The following is a 22,146-nucleotide window of genomic DNA, read 5'->3' as shown; positions in this document are numbered from 1 at the left end:
CAGATATATGTGTGAGATGCACCTATATAGACATACAGGGAGCTGAAGTCTCTTGACCCATGACTGGCACAGTGTATCAGGTGGTGAAGGTAACCACACACACCACATATCAGTCTCACATATCCTCTAGCAACAGCACTCAAACCACATTAGCACACACTGACATACTCGGATGCTGTAAATGTACTCTACCTAAGCAGCAGAGGCCTCCAAAGCAGACACACACACACCTGCTACCCCACTACAATACCCACATATCACTAAGTTCACAATGTCTGTGTGCCACACAGTCACTGCCCTTCGGTCTAAACAACACACCTAATACACTTGTAATAGGTGACACTTATGTTCAGACACACTGACGTACCACTCACCAGCCCTGACAAGGGAATAGTCACTTTGGGCTGTCTGTTGGATGCCAGGATCTGCCACATAACACAGGCAGTCAGGTCACTCCAAAGCAAGTACATGACTGGCACCATCATTGTCCGTGCTGGTGTGTGTCACCTCAGACATTACTCCCTGGACCACATGACATGATACATGGAGGTACACTCTGATCATGTAGCCCAGGCCAGTATGACCCTGACCTTGTCTAGCATCTTACACCCACCAATTATGATGTCACAGTATACGGACACACATATCACATTTAACAGTTGGCTAACAAAATTGTTTCATTCATAGGGGATACAGTGTCTGTCAGCGTATGGTGACATGCTCAACATGCCACATAGCTTCATTATGGACAGCTTTCACCTGTCACCCTTGGACGTTGGTATGCTGGCTAAGGCTCTTGCTACCACCAGAGTGCCTTTTTTACACAGGGCTCAGAAAACAAACCCACTTCCATAGACATTACAGGTTAAATGAAACCAAGGGTAATGCTGCTCAACAACAGTTGTGTTAACCTCATATTGTGGCTACTCAGGACTCTCCTCATTATGGAAGAGAGCAATATCTGTGCACTGACAGACACCTGGTTCAGGCTCGCTTATGCACACCAGCACTACCAGGTTATGTTCCATAACATGCTGTCTGACAACAAGATTTGGAACAGACAACACAACTAGGGGGAGTATCCATACACATCACAGATACATACACCTCCAGGTTAGTAGCACTGTGCAAAGCATAAGAGACCATACATGGACCACTACCATTGTGCAATACTGCCTTTCAGTTTGTTGCCTGCTACAGAATACACTCCCAAACTCAGGAACCACACTCGGCTTTTGTGGGAACTATGGAGAATATGCAGGTCTCCACAGACACCATTATATTGTGTGACTTCATATACACACATATTGACTGGGGATACTACTCAAGCCCCGACAACCTCACCCAACAGTCACTACAATTTGTGGACTCATATACTTTGGCACAACCAGTCAGCACAGCCACAAGGGGAAATACATATTGGACCTGCTCATAACCAACATGGGGATTCTATGTTCCACACCAGCGATATACCCCTCATTAGTAAGGTCAGAACATACATGTATCTCACAGGACATACATATACCCTCCACACACCCATCCTGGGTAATTTTGGTGAACTTCTCATGAGCCAGCATCTCACTTCACTGAAGCAAGGTGGTATCCTTTAGAGATCCTGAGACAGTGGCATATATGTCTCACAGTACTGCATCCTTTACATACACATTCTATGGACACCTAGTGGACTGCATGGATTGTGCTCTCCCAAATAACAACAAGACCCAATACTACAATGGCAGGGGACCTGTCTGGTAGACCCCAGCCATTAATAAGCTGTACAATATCAAGAGGACACTACTACATGATAGAGCACAATCCCAGACAGGGAAGGCATCTGTGATCTGTACTAGCAGACAGCTACAATCACTCATGGACTTTTCTAAGGGCCGCTTCTACCAGACAATTGCACCTGACACATAGGACCATCACACGGCCTTCTTCAGTTATGTCAGGAACCTGGGTGGACACTCACTGATATGCTGTGAGTTACTGCATACTGACTAAACCTACACTGAACCCACTGGCATTGCCTGCATCCTGGCAAACAGGTTCAGTGCAGATGTCTCCCACCCATTCTCCCTAAGGAGTAACTATCCATCCCAACAGAGTATAACCTCCCTGACATCACACAGTAACCCTCCCCACAGCATACATCACAGTATCAATGTGACCAGATGGTGTCCCAGCCTGCATCATACACGAGCATCATGACAAACGCAACCCTCACATTACATCACTGTTCAATATCGGAGTTACCACAGGATATGTACCCAAGGAATGGCGTACTGCGACATTGGTCCTGCTCCACAGAGTTGGTGCCACAACGGACCACAGACAATATTGCCCTATAAGCCTATGTGGCCTGTTCTGCAAAGCTATGGAGCATATTGTCATAGGACTCCTACACACAGACATCGGGAACCTACAGACACTGTGTCCTACTCATTTCAGCATTGTTGTGGCCAGATCTTGCCTCTTGAACCTGTAGGTATTCTTTAAATGGCTAACAGGTCCATCGACATAGGGACGGCTATCCACACAGCCTACCTGAACCTTGCAAAACCATTCAACACAATAACCCACTGGGCAATTATGCATAGGCGCACCAGCATCAATTTGGACACATATCTCACACAATGGTTTGATACCTAGATCAGGGATAGCACCCACATGGTGAGGATTGCAGGTGCCATGTCTAACTATACACCGGTTACACATGGCATCACACACAGCTTGGTCCTGTGATCTCCCTTGTTCAGTATATATTTGTCTTACATACAGGCTATCACAGGCGGAATATGGCTGATCATGTTTGCACTTGACTGCAAACTGGGTGCCATTATCAACTCTCCAGCTGCCACATGCATATTCAATCAGGGTCTGACAAAGATGGATGACTGGTGCCTGAGCCATGGTCTACAGCTAAATGCCATTAATTGCATAGTCATCCTCTTTGGGAGTAACAACATGCCCACACATTACCACATAGGTAGTACTCCATTACATATGATAGGAGTTGTTTGGGGTTTGGGGACATCACTTGTTTGTACTGTTGCCTTTAACATTCACATTGCCAAAGTGGTTGGACACACCTGCTAAGTGTGCCACCTTATCACATATGGTTTCACATCTAGATCGAGTGAGGTCATTGTGCCCCTATACTCATCACATCCATGCTTGGTTACAATGCCACATTTGGGGTGTACCTTACCTGACACCTGCAGCAACTGTACTGGCCACGGATGGTCCTCACCAAGCAGATCTATGGACTCACACAGATGCCCTGTATAGTTCAGATGCAGTAACTCCAGCTCTACTCAGTCGCTTAGCACCTACTCAGATATGATGTGTGCCTGTTGTTTACAGCTATACCCAAACCAGTATTACTGGACATGCTCCACCTCAGGATATCCAACTCCCTTGGAGCTACACACTGCAGGGACGTATACCTCAGCACAGATGTTAATAGGACATTGTGGAGGGACAGATTCTTATCCCAGAGGTTCCACTCACTGCAGAATGTAATCCCAGTTTCACATAGGCAGAGCCACCCACTGACCACCTACTGGAGACATCTTGATGACTGTATGGGTGATTGTATATTTACCCCTGGGATATCCACTGTGTCCCTGCTAGACAGAGGCACATTAGCATAAACGTATATGGGCTATCATGTGTGACCTACTATTCACACACACAGTGTAGTAACGTGACAGGGTTGTGGATGCCAAACACACTCTGGTTAGGTTTTTACATGCCCTAGGGCAGATAGCCTAGTATCAACCTTTGAACCTATGCTTATGTTCATGATGCACAATGTTTATTGCTGATACTGTTTGCAGGTCTTTATCATCTTTGCTTTACCAGTTTCCATGAAGAAATTCAGTATCTGTAGAACATATTTGACTATGTCCGGGTTCCACTATATTATAGATGTGTCTGTTGTCATATAACTGTGTGCACAGGGCAGATTGCTGTATAGTGACAGGTTCCTGGGTTAACACATGCAACTGCCAGATATCCGTGGCCCACTGCTGTACTCAGACATAGCCAAGTGTGTGAGCATGCCCAGTTCTGACATTACATGTTTTGTTGCATGACATTTGTCTCATTTATTCGTGTGTGAGCATGCCCAGTATGAACCTTCAGTATGTTGCTATCTGAGGTCCACTACATTTGCTGATGTGTGCGAACATGACCAATATTAACATTTATACTTTGTGTGTTGGAAGTCAGGTTCTGCTCTCACTGCAGGACTCACCTTTGTGTCATAACTCAACAAGGATTATGCTGTGCCTGCAGTGTTTCTATGGAATACTTTGCATAGACTTATCAACATTCCATCATACAGGTGAACCACTGCAATACTGTTATGGTTTAGTGGTTCAGTACTTTGGCTATAGTGCACAGTATCCTGTGTACGAGGCTCATCATTGCTTTATATTGTCATACTGAGCAGACCAGACTGCTTAAAGGCCTGTTAAGCAAATATGAGTATGTTGGCTTTTGTTCAGCTATGCCCTACTTAGACCAGGCTTGTCCGACATTGCTCAATATTCACCAACATTGCTGGACTTTGCCCAATATTACTGAACATTGACCACAGTTGTGCTAGTTGGTGTATGCAATTTTGTTTGCATATACTACATGGTGGTAATTGCTGTTTAGCACTGATTTATATTGCTTAACACATGGCATTCATGCCTTAGGTGGTGTTGCAGGGCTGCCTATGTTGGATGCACATACTATACTCCCTGCACATGTTAGGAAGCAGGTAGTGTCAACTTAGGCATCCCTTTTACTTTATGTGCGAGTCGTCGGAGAGGGGTATCATTACCAGAGTTCCTACTGAGCCAGTGTATGTGCTATGCGTTGCCTCTTTGCCAAGGCCAAAGCATACTGGGCATGCCTCCTTCTGCCTACTGGGGCAGGATCAGGTTGTTCCTCCTCCGAGTCACGCTCTGCCTGTGATGGCCTTGGAAATGGTGGGGGGCTGTTTGTCCCAGGCCTATGCTGGTCCTGCTGCAGCTGTTTTTGCAGGATCATATTATGTAGCATAGCACACACCATGACAATTTGGGTACATGTAGTTGGTGAGTACTACAAGGCTCCACCAGATGTGTCCAGGCACCGGAACCATGACTTGAGCAGCCCAAGCACACGCTCTATTACATTATGTGTTTGTGCATGTGCCTCATCATGGCATTCCTGTTCAGGTGTGTGTGCATTTCTGATGGGTGTCATCAGCCACGGCTCCAGTGCATAGCCAGCATCCCCCACTAGTTGACCATGTGGGATGTCCCCATTGGCAAATGTCTGGTACAGCTGCGTCAGATGCCAGATATGGGAATCATGGTAGCTTCCAGGGCAGCCTGCACACACATTCAGTATTATGCCCTGGGCATCACACATGACATGGCAGTTGATGGAGGGGAAGCCCTTGCGGTTGAAGTAGAGCCTACCCCACTCACCAGCTGGTGCTTTGATGAGTATGTGCGTGCAGTCTATTGCACCCACTACCTCAGGGTATTCCGCTATTTGCTGGAAGAGATGCATATTGCTGGCCAATACCTCATGGGAATTGGGGAAATATACATGATCACCGACATGTGCTGACATGGCATCCAGGAACTGATGTAGTACCCTGGATGCTGATGCCTGTGATATCCCCATCATATCACCAGTTGGTCTCTGGAAGGTACCTGTTGCTAATATTCTTAGGCCAACACATACCTTGGTTTCCACTGGGATGGGTTCCCCTCTGTTGGTTCTGTGTGTGAGGCGTGGCCTGCACAGCTCAACAATTTGCTGCAGGAGGTCTCTGTCCACTCTAAAGCACTCCACTTTCTCCAGCTCATGTAGCCCCTGTTAGGTTACCCTGGGCCTGTACACTCTTCTCCATTTCCTCACTGTGGGTTGTCCGGCAGCATTTCCATTGTCACCACCCTCAGCATGTTGCATATGTCGCCTTATAACAGCAATGGCAGCCCCTAACATTTCTTTGTCTCAGTAAAGCTTTTTCAGTTTTCACTTCTATTAGCTTACTACAGTGTCTGTTGTGAGAAACATAATGGACTGTTGTTGGCAGAGTTTTAAGTGCTAGGCTGGGCTGGGTTAGTGTGCTGCCTGTGTAATTGCCTGATTCTGATTGTTTTCACCTGCTAGCTGGTAGCTTCCTACTGTTTGTTGTGCTTCCTTTTTCCTTTCTATTTCCTCGGGGGGGAGCGCCACGCACACAAGCGCAAACACGCTTACAGCAGCTAACACATGCACACATGCTTACACGGACTACAAGTTACTTATTCGGGTTAAAACGTGCGCACACCAGTGCAATCGCGCTTACAACTCTTTACACAGACTTATACATGCTTACTCCGGCTTAAACACGCGCACTCATGCTTACACGCATGTACTCTGTCTTACTCTCATTTACACGCGCGCACACGCATGCATGCACGCTCAGCAGGAAACTTTGGTGTTATCCACGGTGTACACCTTCCATTTCTTGGCTTTCCCTAGCCTATCTGTTGACACACCTCTTTCCACGATGTCTAACTGACAGCGGACACATGCCACTCTGCTCCAATGAGCTTCACTTCTTTTGAACATACCCCCCTCGTGATGTCACCAATCTTCTACTCTGTTACTCCCCATAGCCTACTCCTACACTCCACTGACTGTGCTCATTTGCTATGTAAACTAGCGATTCACTATCCTAACACTCATTTACATAGGATTGCCTACTAATGCTTGGTTACATGTCTTAGACTGAGCTTCCCCCCTTAGCAACCTCTACTCGGTGGCCATGCTGTCTTCAGCCTGCCATTCCCTTGCATTGTACATTAACAATTTCAATAAAATCTACATTTGTGGGTTATAATTTTTAGTATTCTGGTTTTTAGAGCACAGCCCATTTGCGCGGTGCTGCGCGGTACTGCGCTATGGTTAAACATCGAAAATCGGCGTAAAAAAAACTAAATTATTTTAATTTTGCATCAGGGAACATTTCCAATGGCCATATATTTGCCCACTGGCATGCTTCCTGCACTGGATGCAACCTTTATTTGGAGCTGTCAAGGCTCCGTTTTGCTATTTGCAGAACGGTACTCAGTTGTCAACTGAGTACATTTCTGCAAATAACACTGCTCTTACTCAGACAGGTTTGGGTTTCCTGAATCGCAAATCTACCTCCTTTGCATGTCTTTTGTGTGCAATTGAGGTGATTTGCATGTCCCAGCCCTGTCCGTGTAAGAGCCATTTTAGGAGCTCCTTAAATGCCCCTGCAGGCTGTTCCTGGATCGCTCGTTGGACATGATGGCTGCATGGAGTCTTACTCTACTCTTTGACTCCGTGCAAGCCATCGTGAATCTGGCCCAATATATTTTATTTTATAGAAGAATCTTGGTTTTGACTTCTGGTTACTAGTTTTTTTATTTTTTTCTTGATTACTATGTCTTTACCCCACTTGACTAATATATAATGCTTCTTTTGTAATGTTTATTTGTAGACAAATACAATACAATGCAATGTTTTTTGCAATTGTTTACAAAGGAAATGCAGCTATTTAAGGTAGAATAGCTCATATAGGTCTCTTGCATACATGGTTAAAAAAGATATACTAATCACAAACAAATCTTCTGTGATAAATGAAGTGATAAATATCTGATCTAATTTACTTTTCTCTAGTAATTCATATCCATCCCCTTCACAGCTCCTGAGGTCCTGGCACAGAAACCATACAGCAAAGCTGTTGACTGCTGGTCAATAGGAGTCATTACCTACATTCTGTAAGTATAAATCTTCATAAAAGTCTGTGCTAAATATAAAATAATGAACATGCCTCTTTGCAGTTATTGATAAATCATCATAATTCTATAAAAGCTAATTATGTATAACATTTTTTCCTGTGGTAATGCTCTCTGATATGTGAATTTAAATTATACCTCCTGCCTTCCAGACTAATATTTGCTACAGAAATGTCTCTACCCACACATTAAAATCTGAACAAAGCAATAACAAAGAAATGATTATCCACTGCCATGGTGTAGTGGTCCCATCATACTATAGTGCTTGTGCACTGGACTCACAAACAGAGACATATGATTTTGAAGCCTGCAGACCCAAACTACTAAGGTGAAAGTTAGCACAGAACATTAAGACTATAGGCTATCAATGAGACGCATCTCTTAGTGCAGAGTTTGATTCTCTCAGCCTTCATTTGCCTACTGGCTGACTCTAAACAAGTCTCTTAAACAGGCACTACTCTAGGGTAATTGGGGAATTGGGCAAGACTCCTTAGTGGTCTTGTGGTCTGCATGCCCAGCAACTGTCTTTGAACCTATCTGTTAACTGAAATCCATTTTTTATCAAAGTTAAAAAAAACAGTCAATATCAGTCCATGTTTTGTAACTGAAATCTTGTATTTTTATTTATATTTTATGATATATTTTTATCCTGCAGCTGACGGTCGCCTGTTCCCTTGGCTTCTCCCCATCCACTAGGTGTATTAAACCCTCACTGCCACCTCAAGACTGACTCAAATCCAAATTTGAGGTTGGTAAACATATCAGGGTTCCTGCAGCATTGTCACTCTGCTTCCAAGGGATTATTTTTCCTCTTAAGGCCCATTCCCTGATCCTGCATGCACTCATGTCACTCAAGGGGTAATATAAAATGGGGTCATGGCATATTGTCCCTATCTTTGCGTGTGACTCAGCCAAAGCCCCACCATCCCACAGATAGCACTAAACATGCAATCTTTGTCTCTACCAGGGACCAGCCACACAAGGTATGCCCGAGCATGGCGTCCCCCACAGAATCGGCACTCCCTCTCTGCCTGTGCCATCAACTGCTCAAGCTACTAATCAAACTCATGCAACTTGGGCCACAATCAGGGCTTTATCCCTCTACTCTACCAGTCAGTCTGAAGTCTTGCATTAATTTTCCTAGGAATTTGTATCTTCCTGCATTCCATATGTGGTTCACTGCTCTGAAGTGGATAAGAGACAGTTTATCAAAACAGGGCATGCAGGGTTTGTCAAGTGGAAACTATTTCTCACAGATGGAAGAGCTGATTTGTCAGACTAAAAGAAGAGAATGTGACCCCTTTGCAAAACATTGTAGTGGATGGTGAGAGAAGCTGCTGTAAATTATAACCAAAACTCAAAATAAAACGTATAATTTGGTTACGTTGTGTGGAAGAGGATTCAAACGTACCATGAATGAAAGCTAGCAGCTTACAGATGACATAAATCAGATAAAAAAAATTAAAAAGCACACTTTCTGCAGAGACATTCTAAGAAGCCAGGGATTTACTGCAATGACACATTATGTGAATGCAGACACAAGGCAAGTGAAATTATGGCATCTAGGCCAAGATATACTCTGGGGACACAAAATGCATTCTAGGACTAAAATTGATAGATTGATAAAGAAATCATGTCAGTATGGCAGCCCCTATTATGCCATTTTGAGATATAGCACATTATATAATAATACTAACAATTTTAAATGATACTATTTTTCCCGTTTGCAGACCAAGTTGTCCTTTAAGCCAGGAAAATCTTTATGGTGTTCTGACACTTGAGATTTTGATGGCTTTCATTTTTGTATTTGCTTATTCTTTTCTTTGAGATTGTTCTTATCACTGTGTGTCATAATTAAAACTCTTCTTACAAGCATCATACATGAGCTTCTCAGGGTGAGAAACTGATAACTATGCTCCACCTTAATTCTTCTCATTCTGTCTGCAGCATTTCATTCTGAGGACCACAAGTCCCTTTTCATCATCACCCTGTCTGCTGTGATATGGATGGGGTAGGCTTGTCTTGGAATGAATCCATTCAATGGACCAGACTCACACATTCTTAGGTTCATAGGTAAGATCTATGCTAGCTACCCTTGAAGGTCATTTTAAGCCTAGCGAAGTTCCATTTTGGTGCTTGAATTAACTTGCCCCATTTGGTGTTACATTAGCTTTACCCATGTTATGGTTGCTAATTGTAAATTACCCCATGTGAGAATAACTGGGCTCATACCATAGATTTTTTGAGGGGACCCAAACATGGGATAAAGCATTTAGCAGCTGCCGCTATTCATTAGTAGCAGAGGGGGCAGTCCTGGTGTAGATTTTCTATTGACTATCCATAGATCCACATTGCACTTGAATATGGAGAAGGATCTGCTTTGTTTTAAGTGGATGGGGAGCCAGTTCCAGAGCAATCACATCCTCTGGAAGATATAGTTGTCACTCTGAACTGTTCTGTTGATGTTGCAGAAGAGGTTTCAATCCCTACACTGAGTGTTTCTTATACAATTTGACTTGCTGAAGTGCAGCAAATCCATCAGTATTGGGTCAGAGGATGCCTTCTATGCCAAACACAAGTCACCTCTTAGCAATCTGTAGGATACTGAGTAGAGTGACAAGACTTTGAGCTAGTCCATATAGGACATATTGTTTAGGCCTTGTATCCTTTTAATAAGGTATCTCTGTGAGAGTTCCAGTTGTAGCATGTATCTGGACAGATACATGCCAAAGAAGGTATTATACTCAATAACTAACTTAATGAGGGGTGAGTAAAAAGGGTAAATTACATCTCTAGAGCTAGTTGTAATCCCTTTGTTTATAAAATGTGAAATACAGAATGAATGTCTCACAACAGTGGACACATATTGGCTGAGAGTGAGGTCATTATCCACATAAGTCCTAAATCCTGAACAGCTGGATCAACACTCAGGGGAATATGTCAACATTATACATGTCCAGGGTAGACGACTTCCCATGGGATACAGAAATACATTTCTTGACAATTAGTTTCAGTCAATGATTCTGACACCAGTTATTTGCTTATGACAAACTTTGCTGCAGGAATAACTGCATATAACTTGCAGTCATCTGCAAACTTAGTCAGCCAGCCCTTGGTATTGGCGTTTACTCTAGTGAGATATATAACATACAGCAGAGGTCCCAGCACTAAACCCTGGGGGATTTGGAGGTAGCTTTCCTTATTTTGATTTCTGGATCTTGTCTGTGAGCCATCTGGCATTCCAGTGAGTAATGTAGGGGTTTATTCCTAGTTTATTTAACGTTTCTACTATGCCTGAATGGAGAATTGTGTTGAAAGCATCAGGAAGGCCAAGATATGTGGCATGTCCTTTTTCACCTTTATCTACTGTTTTAGTGACCTTTTCAAAGAAGTCCATCAGGTTGAGTAAACATAACCTGCCTTTTACAAATCCAGACTGTAATGCTCCAGTGTTTGAAAGTTCTCTACATCCTTACTGGTTAGTTCAATTTTAAGTCTTTCCATGGCTTTGCATATGGGGCTGGTTAGACTTATGGGTCTGTAATTGCCTGGGTCCCACAGAGTATGTTCAGGTTTCACATCTTCAGAAGCCTTTCCCTTTTCCACTAGTGCTACCCAGGGTTTATTACCTGAGCCACAGTTAATCATAGTCTATATTCTTCCCCTAGAATATGTCATCCTGAGACAGGGTATAAGTTATCACAGCTGTGTCTCACTGTTAATAATGTCCATGATATGTTGGTAAATGCAATGGAGTGCTTGTCTTTTGGGCACCTTATACTGAATTGCTAACAGCTACCTGCACATTTAATCCATGAAAGGAGGGAGTCATAACAGTGTAGGTGTTGTATAGACTAACATTTTGTCTCCCTCCTTCTATCTTCAATTTTACCTGAAGTAGAGGTTGTAAAACAAACAGACAAGATACATAACCTAGAGGTAATTTTAAGCAATAGGTTTCCATATCACAATCAAGTGTCAGTCATTGTCAGTTCTTTCAGTCATCAATAAACATCTCCAGAACTAAGACCCTTGATCCCTGCAGTCTTTTATACACTATTAATTGTACATATGTCCTCATAACTGAATTACTGAAAAGCACTGCATTGTGGGCTCCCTGCAGCTAGCAAAGACTATTGCAAACAGCTACCAACTGGGAACCCAGAATCATCCCATAATATTCATGTATTGTGGTCCCTGACTGGCTGTATGTCAGCCATCAGGTTATAGGTAAGGTTATTTACTGCAGCACAATGTCCTTTATGACTTGGGTCTGTCCTCTTCAAAAATCTGGATAGACCCTTACCCCAAACTAGGACCCCTCAGTCTTCCATTGTAGATAAGGTTACCACCTGTCACTCTTTTACTCTATTTCAGGGCAGCACCTGTTTGACTAGTTATGTTCTGAAAAAAAAACACATGAAAAGAAGCAAATGTCATGAGATTTAAGAACAAAAAATGGGAAATAGTTCCCAGTTTCTTATAAAAGTTGCATAAAACAATTATTTTCTATATGAAATTCTTTAACATACCATGGAACATCAAAAACAATTTGAACTCTTTAAAAGTTTTTATATTGGTAAAAAGTGAAGTCAGCTCCTTTACTCTAGTGGCAGGTATGATCTGTCCTGGAAAATGATACATCTGCATAAAACATGCCCTATTTTGAGTCTGAAAAGGTGCAGAGTTGTTGGAGATTCTCAAGGTTTGTCTGACCTCTGCTGGACTACAGGTATTTTTAACATCTGTACCATCCCTTTGGAATTCACCACCACAGTTTTTGCATGACTGTTCCACATAGCTGGCCTTTCATTAGCAGTTAGAGAATTATTTGCTTATACAAGCTTTAGAAGGAAACTAGACAATAGTAATTTATTAGTGAGTATGTTCTGTACATTATTTAGCTCTTTATGTTTGTCTTTAATAATTTAGTTTTGGCACAGCTTGAGTATTTTCTATATATTATTTATTTATTTATTTATTTCATGCTTTTGTTTACTGGGAAAGTCTGATTTACAGTAGAGGCCAGGGCAGAAATGCCCCACTTTACAGACCAAGTAGAAGGCAGTTATACAAGATTTACATAATAAATATACATACAAAGAACAATTATTCTCAAAAGGAATCAGCTGTAAATATATTTTAAGTAGCAGATAATGAAGGAATTATATGATGAAGATGGATGCAAGTTATGAAGGACTGTTGAGGACGTCCAGGTAATAGACATGTCTATGGGAGATAGAGCTAGTAGTGGAGTCGGGTAGGGGATAGTTAGAGATTGTGAAGAAGTATCTATATTATGGCCAGTTAGGTAAAAGAATGCTGAGAATTAGTAGGAGTTTGGAGTATGAGAGATGCAGATTATCCAGGAATATTACATATACAAAGCCAGTAACTAAGTAGGTAGGACTATAGTTGAGTTATAAATGATTTTAGGGAGTGTGTTTGTTATATTACTAGCAGAATAGAATTCCAGAATTTAAGTGAGCGGTGGGAGAGTAGTATGAATAAACTATAATAAATAAATGTATTCATTCACTAAAATGCATGTCAGACCTTGACATCACTCGTGTTTCTGTTTATTCAAAATGTTCTGGAAACTAATTCATACTGATCAAAAAGCAAAGGTCCCATTACATTAATGATGGCAGAAACATAATTAATTGTTATAGTTTGAAGTGAAGGATATGTTTTGCAGTGGAAAGAGGTTCTTCACTGAATAAATTCTGCATTAGATGAAATCATCTTCTTCCCAGACTACTGCGATTAATTCACAAATATCAAACATGCAGACAGAAAAAATGTACTTAGTTTATGCATGCAGTGAAGCAAGTACAGTGATCTTCAAAATATCACCTTTGTACCGATTGCCAAGTCTTTAAGCTATCTAGTTAATTCGCCTCAGAAGTTAAGAGCTCTAAAAGGTATGTCAACACTCAAAGATGATTCGTTGTTCCATGAAAAATTTCAAACTGGCATGCATTTGAAAAGCAAATGTTAATTTGTTGCATTCTGCAATGACTAAACATGGCATGCAGAACAGTGGTCTGCAATGCTCAAGGCCATACATCTGTAAAGTGGAAAAAAGAGGTTAACTTTCAGAAAGTTGAGAGAGAACTACACACTACTGCTGTTGAATCAGTATGTTACTGCACATCAAGAAGGTGGCCAGTGTTTATTATCTACATAGATGAACTACAGAACATGAGCTAAAACAGAATCATAATTAATAGAAATTATAAATAGATCAAACGCTCTTTGCTAAAACTGTTGCACTTTATTGTTACAAAGGTGCCAGAACAAGAGTCAGTCCAACATGATCTTGTAAATGCAAAATGTCTAATCTTAGAAATAATTCAGCATTAATTTAGTATATATGAGAAATTAATTGGGTGCATGCAGACTTACAAAACATATACACACACACACACACACACACACACACACACACACACACGCACACGCACACGCACATTCACACTCACACTCACACCCTTCCCTTTTTCCATAGTTGTTTTTCAGGCAAAAGCAAGTTTGTTATCATTGTTTTGTTATCTGATATATAACACATTGCTTTACTTTTGTGATCACTTTAATTACATTATTAAAATCATGATAAATGTTGTCACTGATGTGATTTTTTGATGTTTCTGTGATGATACGGGCAAATGCCAACATAGTTAGTTGGAGTTCTGTGAAAAATTATGATATATCCTTTGAATATCAAACTGATTTATACAAGATGCTTATGCTACAAATGTATTAGAACTGTGGCATTTGAATTTCAAAATGCATTTGTAAAGTTGCTAGTGTTGAAAAAACTATCAACAGTGGGTCCTGTTGGACAGAGGATTATACATGTGAGACTGTACGTATATATATATATATATATATATATATATATATATATATATATATATATATATATATATAAATATATATATATATATATATATATATATTTATAAGCAAAGGACACTGGAAAGATGTGGTTAACCTCAGAACAGTTAGTTTTGGAAATTCCTTAAAATTAAATTAGCTGCCAAGCCATATACAAGGTATCCCACTGTGCTGAATAGGACTGGAGACCATAGGTCTGGAAAAAGCCTTTGTTCATTAGCTCAGTAAAAACTGGGGAAGTCCCAAGCATTACCATAAACATTTAGATGTGTACTGTAGCCATCTATGCTAAATTTCTATCTCAGCTTTAAATGGGAATAGTGTGAGAACCTAGAGTCAGGGGACCAGATGAGGTCAATTTTGTCAGGCATCTTAGAAATTATGTTTTAGATACTACATTGGGACATCTCTGAGCATTGAGTATTCTGTCTTGGGCCTGACAACAAGAAGGACCATTCACCACATCATCTGCCTTGCTCTATTAAGTAAGTAGGGAAGAGTAATTCTCCTAGATTCAGTCAGGAATATTGTGAAGCTTAATTTAGATATTGTTTTTCTTTATTTGTCTGAGTCTGTCCAGCAGTGTTCTTTTCAATATTTTCTGTGAATTGAACTTTGTGGTTTACTGTAAATATATATTCAGTATTTTCATGTTCTTTTATTATTTATTATTACATATATTTAAAACTTTTATTGTAGCTGGTCCTTTTAGAAAGTATTACCCTTTGAGGGTGTTTATATTTATCTGATGACAGTGTGTGGGCCACTCCAGAAGGCCTAGCTGTTTTGATCAACTACTACCATTTGTATTAGTATTAATATTACACAGTATAATTGGATAGCTTTTGTGGTGATTGTAGAGTGTCTGGTGTCAGTGATACCTATTTTATACTCTGGGCAAAAGGTGGCACAGCAGGTAAATCTGTGCCAGCCTTTCCCAGGTGTGTGTGTGTGTGTGTGTGTGTGTGTGTGTGTGTGTGTGTGTGTGTGTGTGTGTGTGTGTGTGTGTGTGTGTGTGTGTGTGTGTGTGTGTGTGTGTGTGTGTGTGTGTGTGTGTGTGTGTGTGTGTGTGTGTAAAATCAAATCTCACAGTATGTGTGTGTCAGCTACTTGGGACAGTGACATGAAGCACTGGGTTCACAGAGAGGTTGCTGAAGGACTGCTTGGCTTGGATACTACAGCTGAGGACTTAACCCTACAGCTGTACCAGTGGGTTGTTTTATTAGGGACCTGGAGGGAGACAGATAGAGATATCCAGACCGCACTCTAAGTGTGCTCCCTGTGTGCTCTTAAGGGTAATTTTGCTTGATGCAGAGAGGTCTGCATCTGGGGATACTCTGTGTATCAATTTGTATTCCAAGTCCATGTCCCTGCCCAGTGTCAGTGGTGAAGACTCAGGCTCCTCGATTGCTGGTCCAGTGAGGGGTCATCACTTACTGGCTGGCAGTGGTGGGAATCACATATTGGTGGCACTGGTGGGTGTCACATATTGGTGATCAGTGGTGAGATATTGAATTTCTGTAGCCTGTAAGCAGTTGTCACTAAAGAAGATGTTTGTACTCTCAGCAGCCACAAAGTAGACATTCAGAGTTTCATATCACAATAGTTTTATTTATTTACTTTTTGTTAGATTAGTTTAGTCAGGGACAGCAGGCAAGGATGTCTGCAGAGGATTATGGCAAGCTGACAATGAACCAGTAGGCTGAGATGTGCCAAGCCAAAGGAGTGGTGCATGTCAACCTGATGAAAGGGAAATTATTGCAGCTTTAATCACAGCTGCAGCATAACACAGACATCAGGATGACAACCAGCCTAGCAGTGTGGATGTGCAGCTCTCAGAACGAGGACAGTTTACCCTTTCCTCAGAAGACTTAAAAACCCATCAGTAGTTAAAAAAACTTGAACTGTTGCTCAAACATTTGTAATTAGAATCAGTAGAGAGAAAGAGTCATTTGGAGGCTGAAGAAAATGAGACACTGTGGCAGGAAAAACAGATGGAATTAGAATCAGCAGAAAAAAATGTTATGTTTGGACACTGACGATAGTGAAAGACAGAGGCAACATGAAAAGGAAATGCTGACTTTTCACCAAGGTCATGGAGGTAATAGGGAAGGAGTAACCATACCCCAGAAGCAATAAAGGTCAGTAAACTTCTTTCTCAGTACCAAGAAGGTGATACTTTTGATAGTTTTATTCATATATTTGCAAGAGTATGTTAACAGTATAATGTTGAATGAGGGTTCTGGGTACAGGTCCTCACCCCTTACTCCATGGTAAAGCTGTAACTGTTATTTCCAAATTGTCTGATACTAATTGTTTAGATTATGAGAAAGCTAAAATCTGCTTATTAGAATGTTTTAAGTTAACACCTGAAGCCTACAGAAAAAAAGTTTTGTGAGCATAGAAGCAAGGCAGATGAAAATGCATGTGATTATATTGCTGAACTAAGCACTTATTTTCATAGGTGGGTGAGTGGGTGTCAGGCCCCCACTTTTGAAAAGCTGCCAGTCCATTTAGTGAGAGAACAAGCCCTTAGCACTTTGCCTGAGGACATGAACATCTGGTTGGCAGATAGGGAATGCAACTCTGCAGATGATCTGGGGAAAAAAGAAGATCTCTACTTAGCAAGCAGGGCATCAATGCATAGAAAGAAGATACCCAGTGTTACACATGGATATAAGGGAACCCATGGGGGAGCAGCCTAAATCACCTCAACAGATTTCACCAGTAACAGGGAACGCCACTAGTTCAGGTACACAACTAGGGACTAAGTTCAGATGTTTTAAATGAAACCAGCAGGGCTATGTAACATATAGATGTCCACAGAGACAAGGTGGGGAATAAAAGGTGGGGAAGCCAGCAAGTGGGAATAACAGAATGCCAGTGGTAAGTTGTCTGGAGACAACAGGGGTACCAAAGTACTACCAAAGTCTGTATCCTATCTTGGTGGATGGAAAACAGGCCACTATCAACAGAAACACAGCCTCTGATATAACCATTGTGAAGCCTGCAGTGGCTAAAGAGGAGCAGTACCTGCTTGGGCAGTCTACTTCAGTCCGAGCTTTAGGAGATATACCATTCCAAATGCCTTTGGCCAGGGTTCAACTTAACTGGGAGGGTGGAAAAGGGGTCAAGCAAGTAGGTGTGTTTGAGAATATCCATGCAGATGTCATTATAGTGAATAATTTTAATAATGTAGTACCTTGTGTGCATGCAGTGAAAAACAGTCAGGCTTGGAGACAGGCATGTGGGTCTGGTAGCCTGGGGGAGATTCAGACAGACCACACCTCTTAAGCCAGGACTGGTGATGTGGCTAATTCAGGAAGGGAACTATCCTGTAGCAGTGAGCCTGAAGATGAGCTCCAGCTGGTGGTAGGTACTGATGTTCCCTGGAACAGAGTGACTGCAAGGGCTGAGGTGAGCTGTTGTACCTAGGCTGACAGAAAGGCATTACTGTCAGAAGATACCAGACTTTCTGTGGAAGGGGATCTGGGAAAAGTCACACAGATAGAGTTGAGACAGGCTCAGCTCTCAGACCCTACATTACAAAGCTTGAGGGAGGTAGCTATGGGGCATGCTTGATTCTCAGGGAAAAGGGGAGTCTGTATACTAGAACAAAGGGTTACTGTATAGAGAGTGGACTCTCGAGGGAGTGCGATAAGGTAAGGTAATACAACAGTGGTAGTGCCCAGAGCCTATCATCTGGCACCTCTAGCCATATCCCATGATATTCTCTTTGCAGGTCATATGGGCATAAAGTGCACCAAGAGACATATTCTGCAGAACGTTTATTGGCCTATGATTACTGGGGATGTAACAGGGTACCGCAGGACATGTGAGTAGTGCCAAAAAGTTGGCAAAGCGGGAGACAAGGTCAAAGATCCTTTGATGCCTTTGCCTATAATTGAGGAGCCATTTCAGAGGTAGTTATGGAAATTGTGGGGCCTCTGAGTACCCCATGTTCCACAAAGAAGATGTATATCCTATTGGTAGTAGATTATTCTACTAGATACTCTGAGGTGGTGGTTCTATCCTCCATTGGGGCAGAGAAGGTGTCAAATGTTTTGTTAAAGATTTTCAACAGGGTATGTTTTCCGAGAGAAATACTAACTGACATAGGTGCCAATTTCATGCCAGACCTACTGATTTGTCTGTGGAAGTGTTGTGGGGTGAGCACCTAATGAGCACCCCTGCTATCCCCAGACTAATGGTCTTGTGAAAAGGTTAAACTCTGCACTAAAGTCCATGCTATGGGCATTTGCAGACCAATTTAAGTGAGAGTGGGAGAAATATTTGTCCCGTCTGTTGTTTGCATATAGAGAGGTGCCCCAGGAATCCACAGGTTTTCACATTTTGAATTGCTGCATTGGCATAGGGTAAGTGGGCCATTAATTTTGATTCGTGATGAGTGGGAGATTGAGTGGGAATCCCACAAGGAGTTTGTTGTGGCATATGTCCTAAACCTCAGGACAAGGCTTAGGGAGCTCATGGGCTTGACCCATGAGAACCTGGCAGGAGTCCAACAGCAGAAAAAGTTCTGGTATGACAGGAAGGCTCAAGCCAGAGAGTGTGCTGTGGGACAGCAGGTTATGGTTCTAATTCCTGTCAGACACAACAAGCAGGCAGCTTGAGAGGAACCCTTCAAAGTGATAAGAAAGGTCAATAATGTTAATTACATAATATAACTGCTAGGCAGGAGGCAGGAGAACAAATAGTATGTTAACATGATGATGCCTTACAATGATAGACAGGCCTTTGTTTTGTGTATTTGTAGTGGATGGCAGGAGGAGTCTGAGGGGAATCTGGTGACTGACCTCAGTGAGGCTTGGACTGACACCTCAGTGGAGGGGGTAGCAATGTCTCATTGACTATCCCCTACTCAGGTTTGAGAAATCCGAGCAGTGTTACAGAAGTTTGGGAACATGTTCACTGGGAAAAGAAGGTACACCCACCTGGTACAGCAACATGTGGATACAGGGCCCCAAAGATGTATCAAACAGGCCCCATACAGTGTGCCTAAGTGAGTCAGACAGACTCTTATGGAGTAGATAGAGGAAATGTTGGAACTGGTAGTAATCCAGGAGTCCAGCAGTCTCTGGGCCTCTCCAGTGGTGCTGGCCCCAAAGAAGGATGGCAGCATCTAGTTCTGTGTGGACTAGAGAAAATTAAATAGTCACACAGAGGCAGATGCTTACCCCATGCCTAGGACAGATGAAACCTTAGAGAAGATGGGTGGGGCTAAGTAGCTGACCACTATTGATCTGACAAAGCACAAACCAGGAACACCACAGGAAGACTGAACAAATCCAAGAAAAAACAATCCTTCTGCAGTAAAATGATGTGCAGACCTGTAGAGACTGGTAGAAGAAATACTTTATTCAAACCAAACAGTTAAGCACTTTCATCCTATTTTTTAAAAGGACTTCTCTGTTGTGCAGTTCTGATGAAGTCCTTGTAAAAATAGGATGAAAGCACAAAACTGTTTGGTTTGAATAAAATATTTCTTCTACCAGTGAAGTCCTTGTAAAAAAATAGGATGAAAGCACTTAACTGGTTTGAATAATGTATTTCTTCTACTAGTCTCTACAAGTCCCCACATTGTTTTACTGCAGCAACACTATTGATCTGACCAAGGGCTAGTAGCAGGTGCTCTTGACTCCCAACGCTAGAGAGAGGTCAGCCTTTGTGAATCCTTTTGGCTTGTATGAGTTCACAAAGATGCCCATTGGGATGAAAAATGCTCCAGCAACTTTCCAGATGCTGGTAGATTGTATCCTAGCAGGAACAGGAGATTATGCCTGGGCTTACCTGGATGATATTGCCATCTACAACCATTCCTGGCAAGAGCACCTTCAGCATGTCAGGGAGGTGCTGGGCAGACTACAAAGGGCAGGGTTGACCGTTAAGCCCAGTAAGAGTCAGATGGGCATGGTAGAGTTCTCCTACCTGGGACATAGAGTGGGGAGTGATAGGATCAGTCAAGAACCTGCCAAAGTAGATGCCATTCAGGCATGGCCTAACCCTGTTACTAAAAAGGAGGTGAGGGCATTTGTAGGGATGATGGGGTACTCTAGAATGTTTGCTTCGAATTATAGTACAATAGCTGCTCCTCTCACAGTCCTGATGAGGAAAAACAGGCCAGATAAAGTACTGTGGACCCCAATATGTGAGCAGGCATTCCAGATGCCTAAAGGAGCTTTGGGAGGACCCCCTGTAATAGAAAGTCTAGATTACAGCAAAGAATTTGTTGTGCAGGTGGATGCTTCAGACCATGGGGTGGGGGCTGTACTTAACCAGGTCTTCTCAGAGGGAGAAGAGCACACAGTGGTATATTCCACCCATAGACTCCAACCCAGAGAGAAATGTTATGCAGGTGTAAAAAAGGAATGTCTAGCCATAGTATGTGCACTGCAAAAACTTCAGCTTTATTTGTATGGAAGGAAATCCAGAGTAGTTACAGACCACAATTTCTTAACATGGTTACAAAGAGCCAGCCAGCAAAATCCCAAGTTATTAATGTGGAGCTTAGGATTGCAGGCATATGGCATGACAATACATCACTGTAGTGGAGTCAGTAAATGCCAATGCAGATGGGATCTCAAGACAGTGAATGGGGTAATATATTCCCAGACAGGCTTATTTCTCCCAAGCCATGTTTCTCAAGGGTCACTTGAAAAACTAGTTTGAGTCTTCTTTGAGGGGTGATGTGATAATATGGGCTAGTGCTAGCATGGCTAGCTGGAGTTCTGTAAAGAATGATATGTCATTTGAATATAAGACTGATTTATACAAGATGCTTATGTTACAAATGTATAATAACTGTATGGCATTTGAATATCAAAATGTATTTGTAAAGTTGCTAGTGTTAAAAAATGTATCAACAGTGGGTCCTGCTGGACAGAAGAATATACATGTGAGACTGTATGTATATATGTTAGCAAAGGACACTGGAAGGGAAGTGGTTAACCTCAGTCCAGTTAGTTTTTGAAAAATCCATGAAATTAAATTAGCTGTTAAGCCATAAACATGGCACCCCACTGTGCTGAATAGGACCAGAGATGGTAGGTCTGGAAGAAGCCTTTGTTTATTAACTAATTAAAAAGAGGGGAATCCCCAGGCACTTCCATAAATATTTAGATGTGTATTGTAGCCGTCTATGCTAAATTCCTGTTTCAGTTTCAAAGGGGAATAGTGTGAGAACCTATAGTCAGAGGACCAGATGAGGTAATTCTGCCAGGCATCTTGGAAATTATGCTTTAGATATTATAGTGGGAAATCTCTGAGCACTGAGTATTCTGTCTTGGGCCTGACAACAAAAAGGACCATTCACCACATCACCTGCCTTGCTATATTAAGTAAGCAGGGAAATAATTCTCTTAGAATCAGTCAAGAATAAGTAATAGGTGAAGAGGTAGATGCCCTGATTCCTGATGTCTGGGTG

General features: G+C 42.0%; 1 protein-coding gene across 2 annotated transcripts in view; it reads left to right on the top strand.

Moving 5' to 3' along the window:
• The window catches only part of CAMK1G (calcium/calmodulin dependent protein kinase IG), a 667,913-nt gene that overhangs the window by 534,727 nt on the left and 111,040 nt on the right, over positions 1–22,146 (top strand). For both annotated transcript variants that reach the window (XM_044077134.1, XM_044077135.1), the window contains exon 7: positions 7,712–7,787. In XM_044077134.1, coding sequence (XP_043933069.1) covers positions 7,712–7,787 — 76 coding nt within the window. The remainder of the gene's footprint in view (positions 1–7,711; positions 7,788–22,146) is intronic.

The sequence above is a fragment of the Protopterus annectens genome, chromosome 7.part0 (assembly GCF_019279795.1).
Source record: "Protopterus annectens isolate FY-2018-M chromosome 7.part0, PAN1.0, whole genome shotgun sequence".
Taxonomy (NCBI): Eukaryota; Metazoa; Chordata; order Ceratodontiformes; family Protopteridae; genus Protopterus; species Protopterus annectens.
This window is presented reverse-complemented; position numbering and strand designations above follow the sequence as displayed.